This window comes from Drosophila willistoni, chromosome 3R (genome assembly GCF_018902025.1).
Source record: "Drosophila willistoni isolate 14030-0811.24 chromosome 3R, UCI_dwil_1.1, whole genome shotgun sequence".
NCBI lineage: Eukaryota > Metazoa > Arthropoda > Insecta > Diptera > Drosophilidae > Drosophila > Drosophila willistoni.
Window position 1 is genome coordinate 13,011,947 of NC_061086.1, and position 18,252 is coordinate 13,030,198.

Sequence of the window (18,252 nt, forward strand, 5' to 3'; positions counted from 1 at the left end):
GTGTGTGTGTGTGTTCAGTTTACTATAAAAATTTCTTGTTGATTTGTTGTTACCCCCTTCCCCACCTCCCCACCATCTCCCCTCTTTCCACATGTTTTTGTTGTCGTCAGTGTGTTAATTAATGAAGTTGCCCACTTCTAAGGTCTCTTTATTTGGGCAAATATTTGTTTTGGTTTGCCTTTGGTCCCACGCCACAATTTATGTGTCTTTTCTTCTTCTTCTGTCTGGCAACAGGTTATTGACTGATTATATATATATTTATCTCTTATCTTGATTGTTTGTTTACATAAATAAATTCGTTGATTTTATCGCATTCTTAATTTGTCCATCAAAATGTCATAGTTTCATTATGCAAATTTCCATGGGTAAAGATTTTTATCCATTATTTGGTAAACAAAATTTCTAATGATGAAGTGGAAACTGATTTAAAGTGACTATAAATCGCTACAACATATTTATTGTTAAGATTTTCAAAATCGGAAATTAAAATTTTCATCTTTGGCAACTTCTCCTGTGTAAAAAATGGAATTTAACACCTGTTGCAACTTCTTAAATTAAAGTTATTGAGAAAAAAAAGATCCAAAAATCAAAATTTCAATTTCTATCTCAATTAAAACGTATTGCAAAGGTTTGACTGAAAATTTCTCCCAAAAGTTGTAACATTTCCCTTATTATAATAGGATTTTGTGCATACGATATTTTGCTTTATGGATATCTCTTATTGTCGAGGCATTAGTCACGTTCAACTCATTTGATATTGTTTGAGAACTTCCTCTCTGGGTTGAGTCTAATTTACTTCTACTTCTGTTCCAATTCCACTTCTTTTGTGTTATTACGCTATTTCCTTTCACCTACCTACGCACACAGTCATTAAGTCTATTTACATTCGCTTCTCTAACTCCCCCTTCGCCCCGCCATCCAAGCCTCTAGAAAATAATTCGCAGGGCTCATTAAAATTTGCGCTTCAACCCAATTCCAATTTTCAACTGACCAATTAAGCATGCCCAGAAGCAACTACAATTTCAGAGGCAACCACAGCAACAAACTTGACTCATATTTTTTAAAACCAACAAAAAGAGAGGCTACAAAAAAAAAAACAAAAAAATTTAAAAACTGAAATAATAAAAAAAGAGTCAACAACCAAGTTGGTATGCCTTTTGACGCCGGTTTTTTGTTTTTTTGTTTTATACCCTTACATAAAGATTATATATATTACGGTGTTAAGTTAAGACCTAAGCTTATTATGTATTGTCTCATTTTGAGCCCTTTGGGAATTTTGTTAGGGCATATACAATTCGTGGCAGAAGATGTTAACCGGACAGTGTGATTTTTTTTTATTGTTGTAGGTACATACTCACACATGAAAGGAGTGGGAATGGGGGAAAATTGTTTTCATATTTCAGTTTTTAATGCAGAAACCCCTTTAACAACACGACCAACAGCAACAACAACAACAGTTACATGACTAAAGAGCGACAAGAAAACAGAAAAAAAAAACCAGAGGGCCGGGGCTAACTTCGACCGCGTCAAAGTTTGTATACCCTTGCAACTTTTTTGGTAACTCGTTCCTTACCTAGTGGATAAAAGTTTAAGCTAAAAAGGCTAATGTTTGCGAAAGAACGGCCTACATAGTAAATAACGGAGATATTGATTAAAGTCACTGTTTTCCACCGATCGTTCCAATGGGAGCTATATGATATAGTTACCCGATCCTTATCAAATTTGGCACAGTCATTAACAGATATATTAAACTAACAAATGTTTAATTTGAAAGCAATCGCGTCAAAAGTAACGAAGTTATTCACTAAAGTCACCGTTTTCGAAAGATCGTTCCTATTTGAGCCATATGATATAGTCACCCGATCTTGATCAAATTTGGCATAGTCGTTTATATGTGTAATTAACTTAACAATATTAAATTTCATGATAATAGCTCAGAAAATAACGAAGTTATTAAGAAAAGTCACTGTTCGTGACTTTGCCATTTGTATGGGAGCTATATGATATAGTGATCCGATCCGGCTGAATCCGAGATATACAACGCCTGCAGTATATACAAGCCTACATGCAAAATTTCAGCTGTGTAGCTTTAACGGTCTAGGAGGAGTTTGCGTTGATCCAGACGGACGGACGGACGGACGGACGGACGGACATGGCTATTTGAACTCGTCTCGTCGTGCTGATCAAGAATATATATACTTTATATGGTCGGAGATGCTTCCTTCTATGCGTTGCACACTTTTGACCAAAATTAATATACCCTTTTTGCAAGGGTATAACAAACAAATATACTAAATAAACAAGAGAAAAAAGGGTAAAGAAAATGCAAAACATAAAGAAATCAAAGCAAACGGCGGGGCCGGCAACCGGCAAATGGTTGACTGTAAAATTGGATTATAAAACAAAAGAGTTTGCCATTTAAATGCCAGCTATTTAGGGGAAGGAAGCGAGAGAAGTGTACAAATAAAGGTAACATTGTTAGCTGGAACTTGAGGAACTTTAACGAACAATGATTAAAATAAACACACAAGAAGAAATAGTCAAGTGATGAGATATTTTAACCCTTTTAGAATCGGCTGACTCGATATCATGTAAAAGAATGAAAACCAGAGGGCCGGGGCTAACTTCGACCGCGTCAAAGTTTGTATACCCTTGCAACATTTTTGGTAACTCTTTCCTTACCTTTAGCCATCAAAGTAGAACAAACGTTTAAGTTAACCAGAGGGCCGGGGCTAACTTCGACCGCGTCAAAGTTTGTATACCCTTGCAATTATTTTGGTAACTCTTTCCTTACCTATAGCCATCAAAGTGGAAAAACGTTTAAGCTAAAAAGGCTAATGTTTCCGAAAGAACGGCGTACATAGGAAATAACGAAGATATTGATCAAAGTCACTGTTTTCCACCGATCGTTCCTATGGGAGCTATATGATATAGTCACCCGATCTTTATCAAATTCGGCACAGTCGTTTATAAGCGCAATAAACTTTCTAATCTTAGTTTCTAAGTTTCACGACAATAGCTCAGAAAATAACGAAGTTATTGAGAAACGTCACTGTTCGTGACTTTGGCATTTGTATGGGAGCTATATGATATAGTGATCCGATCCGGCTGAATCCGAGATATACAACGCCTGCAGTATATACAAGCCTACATGCAAAATTTCAGCTCTGTAGCTCCAACGGTCTAGGAGGAGTTTGCGTTGATCCAGACGGACGCACGGACGGATGGATCGACGGACGGACGGACGAATGGAAAAGTAAAAAAACTGAATTAAGTATTTGATTTTGTAAAGTAATTTCGTTTCTTACTTTATTTTTATTGCATTTCTTGGCAGTTAACTTTAAATAGGTACTTAAATACACATAAAAAGCAAATGCAGTATTATGAGCATTAATATTTGATATTATTTTGAGCTTTTGGTTTAAATTTGTTTAACTAAAAAGAGCCACCAAGTTGTAAAAATAAAAGTGTCGCCAGATTAAATAAAAAGAAGCCACAGAAAAACTGCACACATCAAAGAACAAAGAACTAGCAAAAAGGCAAAACCAGTAAAAATACAAAAACCAATCGACTAAAAAGAAAAAACAAAGCAAAGTGTGCAACAAGAAACAGAGGAAACTCAGTCCAATCCTCCCTCTGTTTTTCCTCCCCATATTGCTGCAGTTAGGCTGATGTAATTCATTGGAGGTTCTTCTCTAACTAATTCCATGTGTGTCCAATTTATGTGGGGTCATTATGACAATTGCATTTTATGTGTATGGGTGTGCGTGTGTGTGTTGTTCATATGTACTTGACTTACTGTTCAGATGATGTTATTGGATTTCAATTGAATCAATTCGAAATGCTTTCTTCAAAAGGCATTTCCTCTAAAAAAAAAAAGAAAAACAAAGTAAACATGACTTGAGGTGTCGCTCCGCTCCTCTCTTTGACCATTTCCGCTTGTTTTACAAACCCACTGACCCCGAAACGAATTGCAACCGACAAAAACTGCAACCGGCAACAAGTTTTCCCACCTCACATCTATTGCAGGTGCCAGCTAGTCAGCCACTCAGCCAGCCAGCCAACTAGACAGCTGCACATGAAAATAAATAACACACTTAAAAAAACCAAAAGATAAAAAGAGCAACAAAATTTTAGTTATGCCTAGGCCAGCAACAATTTTACATACTAACATGTCCCAGACCCAGTTGGCAGTAGAGGCACTGCGCCCAATTCAAACAGATTGTGGTCGACGACGTTCCTCGTCCATTCACCTCCCCACATCTTTTGTTGTTGTTGTAGTCTTCCTCTTGATTGTCTCTTTAACTTGCGGTACTTTTGCGTCTTTCTCTTCTTCTCAGCTATCTTTTGTATCTCTCTATCTCTATCTTTAAAGCGACATTTTTTCAATCTTCTTTTATTTTACTTTTTTTGCGGTTTTCCGGCTCGTTTGTCTTTTGTCTTTGTTTTCTACGTTTTTTTGTTCTTTATCTTTTGCCATCTTCTGAAAAGTCACTAGCTACAACAACAACAACAACAAATGAGGGTAAAGAACCAGCAACAACATTAACAACAATTTCAATTTTATGTCTTTTTAATAATGTTGTAACACAAATTGCCTAAAAACAAAAAAAACTAAAAATTTGTAGATCTACTTTCATGGGAAGGTAAGGGAAGTGAATGAAAGTGATCTCATGTCACATAATTTTGTATAATTTTGCTATGATTATTTAATACGCTTTGGGAATGCGAAAGATTTATAACTACAATAAATCATTTGATCAGACTCAACTTCTATTTGGTTGTTTTTTATTTTTGCTCTATTTGTGAAAGTGCTTTCAATTGACATTCCCTTCCATTCCTTCTCTCTGCTGATGATTTCCCCTCTACTGTCAATTGTCATTAACATTATCACTGAGATCGTATCAGATATATATCATATCATACTTGCACTGGGCCAATTAGAAGTTCCATTACACAAAAGACTCAGCGACAATGATGGGTAGCGACCCCAGACAAATAACTTCATCAAGGCAGAAAATTTCATAGCATTATAAAACAAATAAAAACTCGAGATATTTTGTTTTTGTATTTGGGGCGTGTTTTTAATTTTCTTTCGTTCGTTTTGAGTAAAGTTCAAGCGATGTCAAGAAGCGGAACTATGCCTGAAATAACTTTTACCCCCACACTATGTATGTAAGTATCTACTCTACTACTGATGATAAGTTCTATGCTTCGACTTCTTCTTCTTGTTCATTGTCTTTTTTTTTGGAGTGTCTTCTCTATATAGTTTAATAACCGTCAACGGTTCTGCTTGGAAGCATTTCGACTCGACGTTGAAGACGACAAAAGGGTTTGAAAGCATTTACTATAAACAAAAAAAAAAGTAAAGCTATTTGTACAGTTTCGTTGTGTTTTTTGTTGTTGTAAAGGGTGAGAGCAAGTTCTTGTTGTTGTAGGTGTGCTTTGTTGTTGTACTTACGAAAATTGCATTGAAATTTGTATGTTGTTGTTGCCAAGCAGCAAACCTATCAACCACCTTTTACTAGTTCGAGTCCGAAACCGAGTCCTTTTTCTGTTGCAGTGCATTCAGGCGAAACCAGAAAAAGTTTTACTTTTGGTATTTTATTTCACCTTTTTAGGTTTTAAATTGCATTTCAATGGTTCTTTCAGTTGTATATCCCTTTTGGGGGTTGAATTGCAATAGAGAACAGCCCAGCCAACTGTCTGTAAAGTTCTATACATAATTTCTTCATATGAAAATTTGTTTAGAATTAATGACTTTATTGGATACCTGAACGAAGATGGTTTTTAAACATATTTTCCAAGAAAATGTCTATACTTTACCAGTTGCACATATGTATATAATGTATCTATGAATTTTCCAAAGAAATTGCCGACTTCCTTTAATTCAAATGACAGTCGCTTTTAATTTGAAATACTGTAAATCACATTTGATTCATTGGAAAAACTAAACCTGCTTCGTCCCATGTCTTGGAGTTAAATAATTCTAGTATTTCAGATTATACTTATTAGATATACACCTGCTTTCACATGATTTTTAAAGTTCATTCTTCAGTTTACCTCACATCTGTTTACATTTCGCATTTGTATGTACAGATGTGCCAACTTTGTACTTTTTTTATTTTATGATTTTTCCTGGAAGTTGTAAACCTAAAATCTAATTATATCCAAAAAATTTATGCTTTATTGTTTACAGTTAGCCTATACAAAGAAATATACACACACACACACACACACACACACACAGAGAAGCGGCAATATATAAACGACGTCACACTGGAGTCACAAAATACCATAAACATTCCGAAAAGAACTACAAGTTAAATATCCATCCCTTCCCCAATTCCCCGCAGTATGTCACATGATAAGAAAATGTTGGATCGCGAGGCAGTACGTTCAGTGATACAACAATGGAATGCCAATCGTTTGGATCTCTTTGCTCTCTCCGAGCCCGACGAGGTAAATATTGAGGCTTGAAATCAATTTGTATTTGCATAATTTTTATATTTTTTTTTACAGAATCTTCTTTTCCATGGTGTGATGAGATTTTATTTTCAAGATGCTGGACAAAAAGTGGCAACCAAATGCATACGTGTGGCATCCGATGCCACAGTGACCGATGTTATAGGTACGTAACATACTTTAAAAATGATTATTCATTGTATTAAATGTGGAATTTTCCTTTAGACACACTAATCGAGAAATTTCGGCCCGATATGCGTATGCTATCAGTACCAAATTATGCTCTATACGAAGTCCATGCCAATGGAGAGGAGCGACGTTTAAATGCCGATGAGAAGCCTCTTCTAGTGCAGCTCAATTGGCATATAGACGATCGTGAAGGTCGATTTCTGCTCAAGAATATCGATCAGAAGACCACAGTAAGTCTAGAAATATATTTTTAAAACAAAATGAATGTTTCACTAATTCTTGTTCATCTCTTTATCTTGCAGCCCATCGAACAGACAGATTTGAATTTTAAACGTAAACTATCGAAACGAGAGAAGAAGGAGCAAAAGAAGAAAGAGAAAATGGCAAAACTAAGCTCTGATCAACCGCTTGCCAATGGCAATCAATCGGGTATGGGCAATGGCCTTGGTGGAGGATCAGGAGCAGCAGGATCAATAGCTGCAGCTGGCGGCAATTCGAGTCACATGAACGGTCATGCCGGAGGAGCAGGTGGTGTAGGCGATCCAGATGCAGTAGCTGGCAAATTATATACCGAATTGCCAGAAACCTCATTCACACGTTCGATCTCAAATCCCGAGGCTGTCATGCGTCGACGGCGGCAACAGAAATTGGAAAAGAAATTGCAACAATTTCGTTCACGTGACGGTGGACCGGACACTGGTGGCACCTTGAAAATCTACGGTGAAAGCCTTTGCCAGGATGTGCCCTATAAAACGTTGTTACTCTCCATACGAGATTGCGCCCAGGCTGTAGTTAGAGAAATGTTGACCAAATATGGCTTGGAGAAGTCAGATCCTCTACTCTACTGTTTGGTTCAGGTATAATAGAAAGAATTGATATCATTTTAAAGAAAAATTTTTTTTAATGAGCAATTTTTATTTTCACTTTGTAGGTCAATAGTGATGGCTCCGAGTATATACTCGATGACGACGAGTGCCCACTATCAATACTAATGAATCATCCAACGTCTCGAGGTAAGTGTTGAGAGTGTATTTAAAATCAATTTTACCCTACAAACTTTCATTCATAAATATTCACTGCCTACGATTTATATATATATGCACTTGGCACGCAATTAACTGATTTGTTTTATCAATAATTATGCTGACTTGACTTGGGTTCACTTGACTGACTGACAGATTGAAGGCAACCAAACAAGTTTTACTGTTGCTATTTTGTTGTTCTTAGTAGCATTATACCTATATTTTATTTTGGTTCAGTTTCATTTAGTTGTTTATCGGCATTTTCCAAGTGCTGCAACGCGTTAAGTAAATTTTTTGGCTAATAAGTTTGGTTTTTCATATTCATATAAAAGAAAATGAAAGATGATTTTTGTGAGACACTGCGTAAGTTAAAAAAAAAACTACATGAGGAAACATATGAAGCTTTAATTTAAAATGGATATAGTGAAGTTATACATGAAAACATAATGGAATTTCTGGTTAAGCGCTAAAAATGGAATATATTCCTCAAATGTATTCCATTCATTTGTAGCTTGACAAAATATGTAGATCTGAACTAAGTTAATAAGAAAATTTGTTCTATATATGATTTAATAACTTAAACCAATAACGGTTGGATATAGATACAAACATAATAAATTTTAATTTGATAACTACAAAAATACTTTAGCAATTCAAATACTTTGTAAAATTGCTCTTAAATCATATTTGTTTACACTTATAATTGTTTATATTGTTCATTTATCAAATTATTCAAATTCCTTATAAAATTAAACAAAAAATTTAGCTTTTAGTACATGCAATAAGCTATAAAAACCAACTGCTATATTGCCATAAAAATGTCTAGCAAATACACAAACCATTTGGGCTTAGCAGATAACGCCACCATTAGGTTTGTGCATTGGAAAAAATACTTATACGTTAGTTAAGTGTTTTGAAATTTGTTTCGTTTGCTGCGGCATTCGTGTGGCAGCCCCACCTAACTCATTTACCTTAAACTATAGCAATAAAACGTGCAAATAAATTTGCCTAAACGGCTCACAAAAAAATGCCCCAGGGAGTATAAATGAATGAATGAATGACGACACCATGAGGGACGAAATAAAGATAAGAGATATAGATGAAATGAAAGCAAGCAATAAAGTAATTTCTGCCAAAAATATTCAATACTCTGCAGTAACATGAACAAGTGCTTAAACAGGTTAACCATTTAGTCCACTTTAGTAGCTATTTAAAGCTGTTAAACAGGATATACTGAAGTAAAAATCTAAAAATCAGTGGGAATGACCGCTAATAAAAGTTTTTACTTTGATACTTATATAACTTCTGAAAAATTAGTAAATATAACTATAGATCCCATAAACGCAGCTGATAGTGATTTTAGTTTGTTTAAAATTATACTAGAAAGTCTATATATTAATAATAATATACTTATTATAAATTTTTATACCTAGTTCCAGAATTCGAAAATAGTTTTTAAATAATGCAAAACAGGACTATGCATATTTTACAAGTAAATTCAACATATTTTTTAGTTGAAATGAATTTAAACTATACAATGATACTTCTTTTTTTACACTACTTTAACAATATTCTAAACTTTGCAACATAAAACGAAATTAAAACGATAAGCATGAGCGACATCTAAATAAAAAGTAAAGATATAAAAGACGAGATGAAGAAAAAAGGAAACATTCTTTGCCGGAAATGTTTGGGCCAGGAACACACACAGACACGCTCACATACACACACACACACACACACACACACACTATCGCACACATTCAGCGACATACCAAAAAATAAGAAAAGGCTCGACCCGCTCATAATAATGACATTTGGGGTGTAATGTGATGGGTAGCGGGTATTTTGGGTACAGCCACATGTTGCCTGTCTTGCCGTTGTCCCCAAGGACTGCGACACATACAAAAGGTGTAAAATGTAAATGCGACCGCAATTTTTGTTTGGTATATTCTTTTTGTACTAAGCTCTTTTTTTTTTTTTGGTTTTTGTCTGTCTCTGACCAGCTTCTTTTTTGCTAATTGTTGCCTACTTTTGTGGGCTTGCGAAATTGTTTAAATTGTATGCGTGTGTGTGTGCGTGTGCTTGTTTTTAGGTCAACAACTTTGAACTTACAAAATGTGTCACATCTCTTCTGATTAAAAAATAATTTTTTGTCTTTAACTTTGCTTAGTCTTTATCTCTAAAGATAAACCTGACACACTTTCAGACATGCACACATACACACACAGACACACACTCACACAATAACAACAAGAAGAGCCAAAGTACTTACAAAACACCTGCGTTTGATTGCCCAACACACGAAGTGCTACGAGCTATTCCATTCTCTGACTATCTGTCTGCCTGCCTGTCTGTCTTTCTGTCTGTCTGTCGGTCTCTCAGTCTGACATCTTGCATTGTTTTTGTTGATTTTAACAGCAATTTGATGTTCCTCGTTCAGGGACAAACAGAGGTAAACCAAGAGTAGGGCGGAGGTCTTCGCTCTTAGTCAATAAGTCAATGGTAAATTTTGTATTTGCCTTCTTTCTCTTTGTCTATCTCTCTTAATATCTTCACATTCTATATCCTGAAGAGAGAAAGTTGTGCTTAAAAAGAGAGACTGAAAGAGACAGACGGAGAGAGAGAGAGAGAGAGAGACTGCTCCAAAATTGTAAACACTCTCTTTTTAGTGCCTTCGTTTATGCTGGATATTTGGTCTGTTATTTTATATCAGAATTAAATTTTTCGGCTTTACAGTGGCTAAAACAGAAAATTAATATGTCTAATATGAGAATAAAAAGTCACAAATTTAAATTTAAAGTTAAGTGACTTGATGCGATAAAAGATATCTTACTTATTGGATAATAATTTGCCTTGTTTACAAAATATTATTAATTAAAATTTCTATCGTTGCTTTTCCATTATTTAAAATCACTCTTTAAATGGCCAGTTTTAAATATGTGGAGTTTTCTTTTTCTGTTTGTTTTTGTGTATAGTTTGTTGCTTCACTTCCCATTCAATACTCAAAATATTACCTTATCGCGCACACCTGTGCCGGTGTATACATTCATCCTGCCATCCATATACATATACATAGACATATACGTATACGTTTTGTTGTGGCCAAGGATAATGGTCATTCATTTATGGCAACATTTTTCGTATGGCAGCACCTGTGCCGCAATACACGTCCAACTCCCACATTGGTCACTTGAACGTTTTTCCAATATAACTAAGTATGAAAAGCGACTCTAACGCTCCCATACAACAACAACAACATTGTGTTGTTGTTATTGTTGTTCTTGTTGTGGGCACACATTGTCAACGTCCTCGCCAATGTCGAAATAAAAAAAAAAAACAGTCGACGTCTGCGTCTCCGTGTCCGCTTCTGCTGTCGTTATTCAAGTGGTCTTGCTCCTGTTCCTTCCCCGTAGTCCACTACGGCGTTGTCGTTTTTATCTACGCCGTGCACTTCGTTGCCGCCTCCGTCACAGTCACACTTCGCCATATCTGGCCGATGCCTCTGACAGCGACGACGACGACACCGACGAACTGAAAACGAAATTCCGCATTGTTGTCTGTGTCTGCCTGGTTCAAGTTCTCAGGTTCCGATTCTGGTTCAGTCATGAAGTAATGCTGCTCGGGTTAGCGTCATCAAACCCGGAGAGCGAGCGATAAAGAAGTGAGCGACACGTTGTCGCCTTATCGTTTAGCCGGAATACATCGCAACGAAAGTTAACCGTCCTTTTGCCAATCAAGGAGCTAACAAAACCGGCGGCAACAGTTTTTTGTGTGTCGGTGTGTGTGTCGGTGTGTGTGTGTGCTCCTCATCCTACTTCTGTCGTCCCTTTTCTACTCCTTCTACTCCATCAATCGAGCTCTCGATGCATACACAAAATTGTCAAAATTAGAAGCCGTTCAATTCAATTTGTTGCTTTTACCACCATCGGTTCCGTAGTCGTTGCCGTTGCCGTTGTCATCGTCATCCTTCTTGTTCGTTAAGTGTTTTCTTTGCCTTCTCCTTCATTTCATTTCACCTTTTTTTTTGTTTCTAATGGTTGCCAATCATGTAAAATTGTTGCTCCATTATCAACAACAACAAAAGCAACAACAACAGCAACAGAAGCAACTATAGCAAACAGTTGAAACAACACCAACAACTACATCGATTGCAGGAAATTAAAAAAAGAACCGCTTCAAAATGATGGATTGGGGCATTAGACGTAAGTTGGCCCATATATTTTATTTTGTCTAACGAGCAATAAAACCACGAAAATGTTGCTCAATTACCAACACAATACTGCCCAAAACTATGCTATTGAAATGACCAAAACCTATTGAAGCTACTCTACTCACTCTTCTGTTAGTAATTGCCAAACTTTTAAGCCATTGAGTTTTGGTAGTAAAATATTTCTATAAATGGTTTTCATTTCACTTTTATCACAAACGATTATAAGAAAAGTGTTAATTGTTGTTTGATTTAAACTATCGGTGCAACAATACATCTCAGCAAACTTTTGTTTGTCCAAAAATGCTGAGCGATTCTGTTTTTGATTTTGTTTTGAAAAGTTAATCATTTTTATATATAAACCAAAAGCCTTTATTTGGTTAAAGTAACTTAATTAACGTGCAACCTAAGAACCAATTTATGTAAATCATATTTAATTATACCTGAGATTTTTAGTCTCGACTGTTATTTGAAATTGCGTCTTGTGTTTTGTATGGCGAAACATTTTAAAATGATTTGGCTAAATGTTAATAATATGATAGAAAACGTACTGCCAAAATCGTATAATGCTTGATTAAAATCTTTGTTAAAACATGAATTGTAGTTGCTAAAATATTAACTGAATTTTTTCTCAGAATGAAATATTGTGCAACATTTTTCTCTTAAATGAATACCGAAACTTGCATTTAATTTGAGGTTAAATTTCATCTAATTATGGGTCACGAAATTACCCCAAATGCCAATTATCTATATATATTACAAATATTTTTCGTATCCTAATGTTCATCTCGTTTGATTTCGTATTGACGCAAATAAAAGTAAATTACATGTATTTGTGTATATATTACTTGAGAACTCTAACGACATTTTCAATTTATCAATATCTATCTATATTTCTATATTAATTTCCTCAATCTAATAGGCGTTTATGGCCAAATGTCGTGCTGTATAGTAGGTACTTACGCTTAAATTCATTTATTATTCACACATTCTCTGACCACTCGCCACGGCTCACTGATTGTCCTAAATGTCCTGTATCGTTTTGTCCTGTTGACATTTCGTTGGTAAAAATTAACGCTACATTTGTTTCCAACGAAACCGAATCTGATGAGGTGGAGAGAGGACAGATTGTCGACGAGCTACATACAATGGAAGAAAAAAAAGGTCATGCCTAATGAAGCTCAAAAGGCTTCGACTTTGTCCTGTCGATGGGGACTTTGAAACGTGGCTGCTCATAAATAAGTGTGACACGTCGTTCTTCTGCTCTCTCAAGGGAGGGACACTCCCGCTCCCCACTTCCTCTCCCTCTCCCTCTCTGGCTGTCTCATAAAGTTTGCAAAATTTCCACAAAACTACTCGTACCATCTACTCCCAACTTTTAGAATGTACTATGGAGCCAATGGGGCTTCCCTTCTTCACGATGTTTTCAGAAGCCTGCGAAGTGCAGTTTAAAAGCAAAGCCCCCTTTGCGTACGCTCTTGAAGGTCATCCAGCTGAGCTCCCACTCTGAACTGCATTTAGAAATTTCGTAGAGACGCAGATGAAGCCAACTGAAAAAGAAATTAGGCTAACAGTTTTACTGCTGTTGTCCTAGTTTTCATCTCCGACTACAAGGAAGAATGTTTGCTTAACATTTGACGGCGTTCGTTTAAATTTAGCAGCACAAAGAGAACGCTATAAACAAGGATATAGATTTCGATTCCTCATTTTAAAATAATTAAAACAAAATTCTTTGCTTAATCTACTTAGGAAAGAAAAAAATGTTAATTGAAAATCAGTAATTAAATTTTTAATTGGAAAATAGTTCCATCAGGCATGAAGAAATTGCGTAATACGTGTTTAGGCATAAATTTCATTAATTGGTTTCTCTGCTTTATTAGTAAAAGTAATGTTAAATTGTTTTGAAATTTGCATAGCTAGCTGAGCTACTATAAGGACGGCTTGTTAGGCAGCAATTGGTCTAGGATTCTCAATCAACAATTGGAATCAATCATCAACCGATGATGGAGGCGTCTGGTTGCCATCATGGGCATAGGAAACATCATCATTGTTATCATGATGTGTCGTGCTGCTTCTGAATTGCCTTTCAAATTTGTTGCCTGACACTTGGCATACAAAGAACGAATGAGATAGAGACAAAGCAACAGACAACCAGGCATAAAGTCAGATAGACTAGACCAAGCTCAAGACCAGACCCCAGAGGTAGCCCAAAGGCAATTGCCAAAACAAAAATGACTAAACGAAATTGTCACACAAGGAGACAGACTGAAGTTAGAGCTTCCAGGCTTTCTCCATATCAATGTCAATTTTTGTACTGAGTGTGTGTGTGTGTGTGTGTGATGGTAGAAAGAAAAGTTGTCTACTACATGACAAGGGTCCGACTTTTAGATACCCTATATACAGTTGTTGAAGGCGAATAATGAAGATATCTTTAAACTAACTAATGCTTTCCTACGAGACTTTTTTCATCTCCAAAATTGTCACAAGAAGGCACAAAATAGGTACTTACACTTCATCCCATGGCTACAGGATACAAGTTAGGCCAAACATTCAGAACGCACATGGCACATAGGAAGTAAATCTGAAAGTAAAAATGATGAGAAGGGAAGGAACTGAAGCCTTCTCCTGTCTGGAGGTTCTCTACATGCAAATGTTGTCCTGCCCTGCCAGACGCAAAGGCTGCCGCAGCAGCAGTTGATAAATGTATAAGCCTCATTCCTCATTTCTGCTCAGAGAAATTGAATTATTTAGTTTTGTGATTTTGCTTCGCCTCTTCCTCTATCACAGACTGGGTTGGGATTTCACTAAAAGGAAATTGCCTATTTATTTATGATGCCAAAAGCCGCTTAAATCATGAGACTAAAAACGGAAATTAATGTCAAATACTTAATTTTCTCATCTATCAAATACAAAATATTCTTATCTAAACCCATAAAGAGTATTTGCAGCTTTTGTGGCGTGAGATTTTGTGTAAACTTGTTTTAATTAACATAATTGCAGAAAAACCTGTGTGCAACCCCTAGTAATAAACTAGTTTTATCTTTTGTCGATCCCTGATCATTGCAGCGCCCTTTGCTATGCAATAATAACGTGCAATTATTTTCACATTTATTTCGCTAACAATTCTCAAATGGTTTTAGCATTTTTTGCTTAAGGTTCGGCTGCATTCCATCACTCTATCTTCCTTGTCTTGGGGAGCAGAAATGTTCAATGAACGTATAGTGAGGACATTGCTGCTGACACCAAAGATATAAATCTAAGCCCCCGTTCGTTGGTTATTGAAGCCAAATGATCGGAATTTTTGGAAAAGGCTCCCTTACTTTATAGGGGGCCGTCTATTAAATGCATGTGACATAACAGAGAAGAGAAGGAATGCACCCAAAAGGTGTGTCCTTAGAGAGAGCTTATTATAAGACGACTGTAAAGGCTAAGATAAGAGTTCTGCTTTCCATTCAGTTTACATTTAATAGCCCATAATTCTGGTTTAGTTTGGATTCATTGTTGGCGTTTTCCTATACATATGTAAGTACTAATATCAATGTGGGAAATTCATATGCAAGTTGATCCCCTGTCCCATAAAGCAGTCGTCGACTCTGTGCAATGTGATGCGATGCGTTGCTCGTTACGCCGAAAAGTAGCTTCAAGAATATCTTATGTTTTTATTGTTGTGCTTTCACACACAGATACTCATACACACGCACATACATACGAAGATACATATGTATCCTTTTGTCTTCTTCATTTTGTTTTTATGTCTTTCGACGTCTTCGAATTCGGTTTTGGTTGGCTTGACTTGGTCGTGGGGCATATTGATTACCTCAAAGCACTGAGTCCTGCATGGGATGAGTGGAAAGCGGAGGGGAGTGAACCGAAACTGATGATGCTCTCGATTTAGGAGTGGATTTATGTGGGTAATAAGTAAATGATTGATAAGGCATTTGTGGCTTGTTGTTTATATTAAATGGTTATAAATACATTAAATGCAGGTAAAATTTTCTAACGATAATTATCGATAAGCGAAAAATATATAAAATATATATATATTTTTGTGATCGATTGGCATTATGTTTGGATTAATAATGCAATCGGCAATGCAAACTTTATTTCTAGTTTGAGAAACTATTTATGATGATCTGAAAAGCTTTTAAGCTTATTCTTCCTCTTTCCCTCTTTTCTATCTCTATCTTTTTTGTAACATACGAGTTCTCTGTGAAAAAATATTCCATATTTTGCCAAGTTTTCAATATTTGCTGAGAGAGAGCGTATCCGTTGGGTTCTGCTGGCTTGACCTGCACTTTGGGGGATATGATATGAATGTATGTGTGTGGTTTGGCTGTAAGAGTGTGTATCTATGTGTGTGTGTGTGAATGAGTGTGTGTGATGCAAAGAGCCAAAAGCAAACGCACTTAAGCATACACTAACACTGGCAAATAAACGCACACATACAAGCTCGACGACTGAGATACTCACCCATTGAAAACATTGTAAACTAAATGTTGTTTTATACACTCGCGCACACACACAGTCATAATTTACTGTACCCTGGCCATATGTGTGTGTGTGTGTGCTTCTGTGTGTGTGTGAGTTTGCTCTTTCCTTTTTTTGTTTTGTTGGTTTATTCATTCATTCATTCATTCATTCACGCATTCAAAGTTCCCCATTGTCAGAACGAGCGTCAGAGCGAACGCCTTTGGCCGTATTGCTCATACGCTCCGTGTGCTCAGTCGTTCACTCAGTTATCCTTGCGCTGTGTCAACGAATTGTTGTGGGCGCCCACCAAAATAAGAAACACCAAAAAAGATGGAAATTTACAATAAAAAAAAATTAAGAAATAAAATATAATCATAACCAAGTGACAAGTGTCTGTTTGCCTGTTCACCATACGGTTAGTCAGCATAAAGTCAACAAAAAAAATGTAATGAAAATATGAACAATCGCCGCAGCCGTTGCCACCGAACACGTTGCGTTTTGCGGTTATCCGCTGGAAAGTGTCGAATTGGTTTTTCTTTTGCAATTTATATTTAATTTAATTTTATTTATTGTAACGTTCTTTTTTATTTTGTTTAATTTTGTTTCATTGTGCATTCTGTTATCTGTCATATTTTGATTTCAATTTCATATACATATATGAATATTTTCACCTACAATAACCAAATCCACCATTCAACTGCCACACTTCCCTTTGAGGCAGCGTAAATTGAATTTTCACATGCTTTTCCATTTTGTGCGTTTTTGTTTTGTGTTCTTGGCCGTGGCTCTGTCATGGCTCATAACATCGACCATCCGGCCAACAGCTAGCTAAAAGGCATGCCGAGAGTGCGCCAGAACCATTAATTTTTCGAAAGTCATATAAAATAAATAACAAAAAAAAAGTAAATAAAGAAGTAAAAGGAAAAAAATTAGAAGCGAAACAACAGAGAAATGTGTAATTTTTTATATCGTCCGTGTTTCAGGCGCTTTGTGTCCTGTCCCTAGCCACACAATAACCATTCAACCGGCCAAACAAACAAACAGACAAAAAATCAATAAATTTCAGGAGAAAAGAAACTTAAACGCTTTTTTTTTGGCTTTTCGTTGGGAGTTCAATTGTGATGAGGGCAAGCCACCGGTTGGTGGGTCAGTAGAGAACTCTGTCAATGGCAGACGGGCGGACAGACAGGACAACAAATTGCAATGCATAAAACCCATCGCAATATGGCCATAAAAAGAGCATGAAATAGACGAATACCGAATGCTCTTTATATAATAAATGGAAATGAACTTAGATTCCTTTTAAAACTTTAAGAAAATTTTCATGATTTTGAACTTGTTTCTTTTTCGTGTTGTATAATTTCATTTAAATTATTAGATTAGTTTAAAAACTTTGTTTTTAATCGTTACAACTCGCAAAATGTTTGAAGAACTTTGCGTACTCGATTTCCATGAACGAGAAGTAGAGAATATAAAGCGAAGACAAGCATCCAAAAAATCCAATCATATTTCACTTGTTCCATGGGCTATCTCAGCCGCATTTTGCCGCAAAGCAAAGCAATTGCTAACGCAATTTTTCTCATGCCACTAACTCTTCTTCTTCCTCATGACCTTATCATCTCTTGCGCGCGCGTATGTGTGTGTGATGGTGTGGTGTGTGGTGGTGTGTGGGGTTGTGGCCAATTATATATTTTTTATTGTCTTTTGTGTTGCCAAATTGTCTAGAACAAAAATGTTGATAGCCGCTTTGGGCAAGCGGCACTTGAGTCTCTTACTTGGCTCTTTGCTTGGCTGAAATGGCATCCCCATAGATAATGGCATTTGCTTTAACGATTTATATCAATATCGAATTTATATTATGTTATAAAGGAAATAAATAAACTGATGCAAACAACA

General features: G+C 36.1%; 1 protein-coding gene and 1 non-coding gene across 5 annotated transcripts in view; both read left to right on the forward strand.

The window, feature by feature from the left end:
• Window positions 1-18,252, forward strand: part of LOC6650356 (afadin) — a 50,249-nt gene that overhangs the window by 12,272 nt on the left and 19,725 nt on the right. For all 4 annotated transcript variants that reach the window (XM_023180495.2, XM_023180496.2, XM_023180494.2 and 1 more), the window contains exons 2-6: window positions 6,200-6,462; window positions 6,523-6,631; window positions 6,691-6,884; window positions 6,957-7,511; window positions 7,586-7,667. In XM_023180495.2, the coding sequence (XP_023036263.1) occupies window positions 6,358-6,462; window positions 6,523-6,631; window positions 6,691-6,884; window positions 6,957-7,511; window positions 7,586-7,667 (1,045 nt within the window). In that variant the 5' untranslated portion in view covers window positions 6,200-6,357. The remainder of the gene's footprint in view (window positions 1-6,199; window positions 6,463-6,522; window positions 6,632-6,690; window positions 6,885-6,956; window positions 7,512-7,585; window positions 7,668-18,252) is intronic.
• On the forward strand, window positions 15,065-15,195 carry LOC6650357. The gene has a single exon (XR_049948.2). It is a non-coding gene; the product is annotated as a U4atac minor spliceosomal RNA (small nuclear RNA).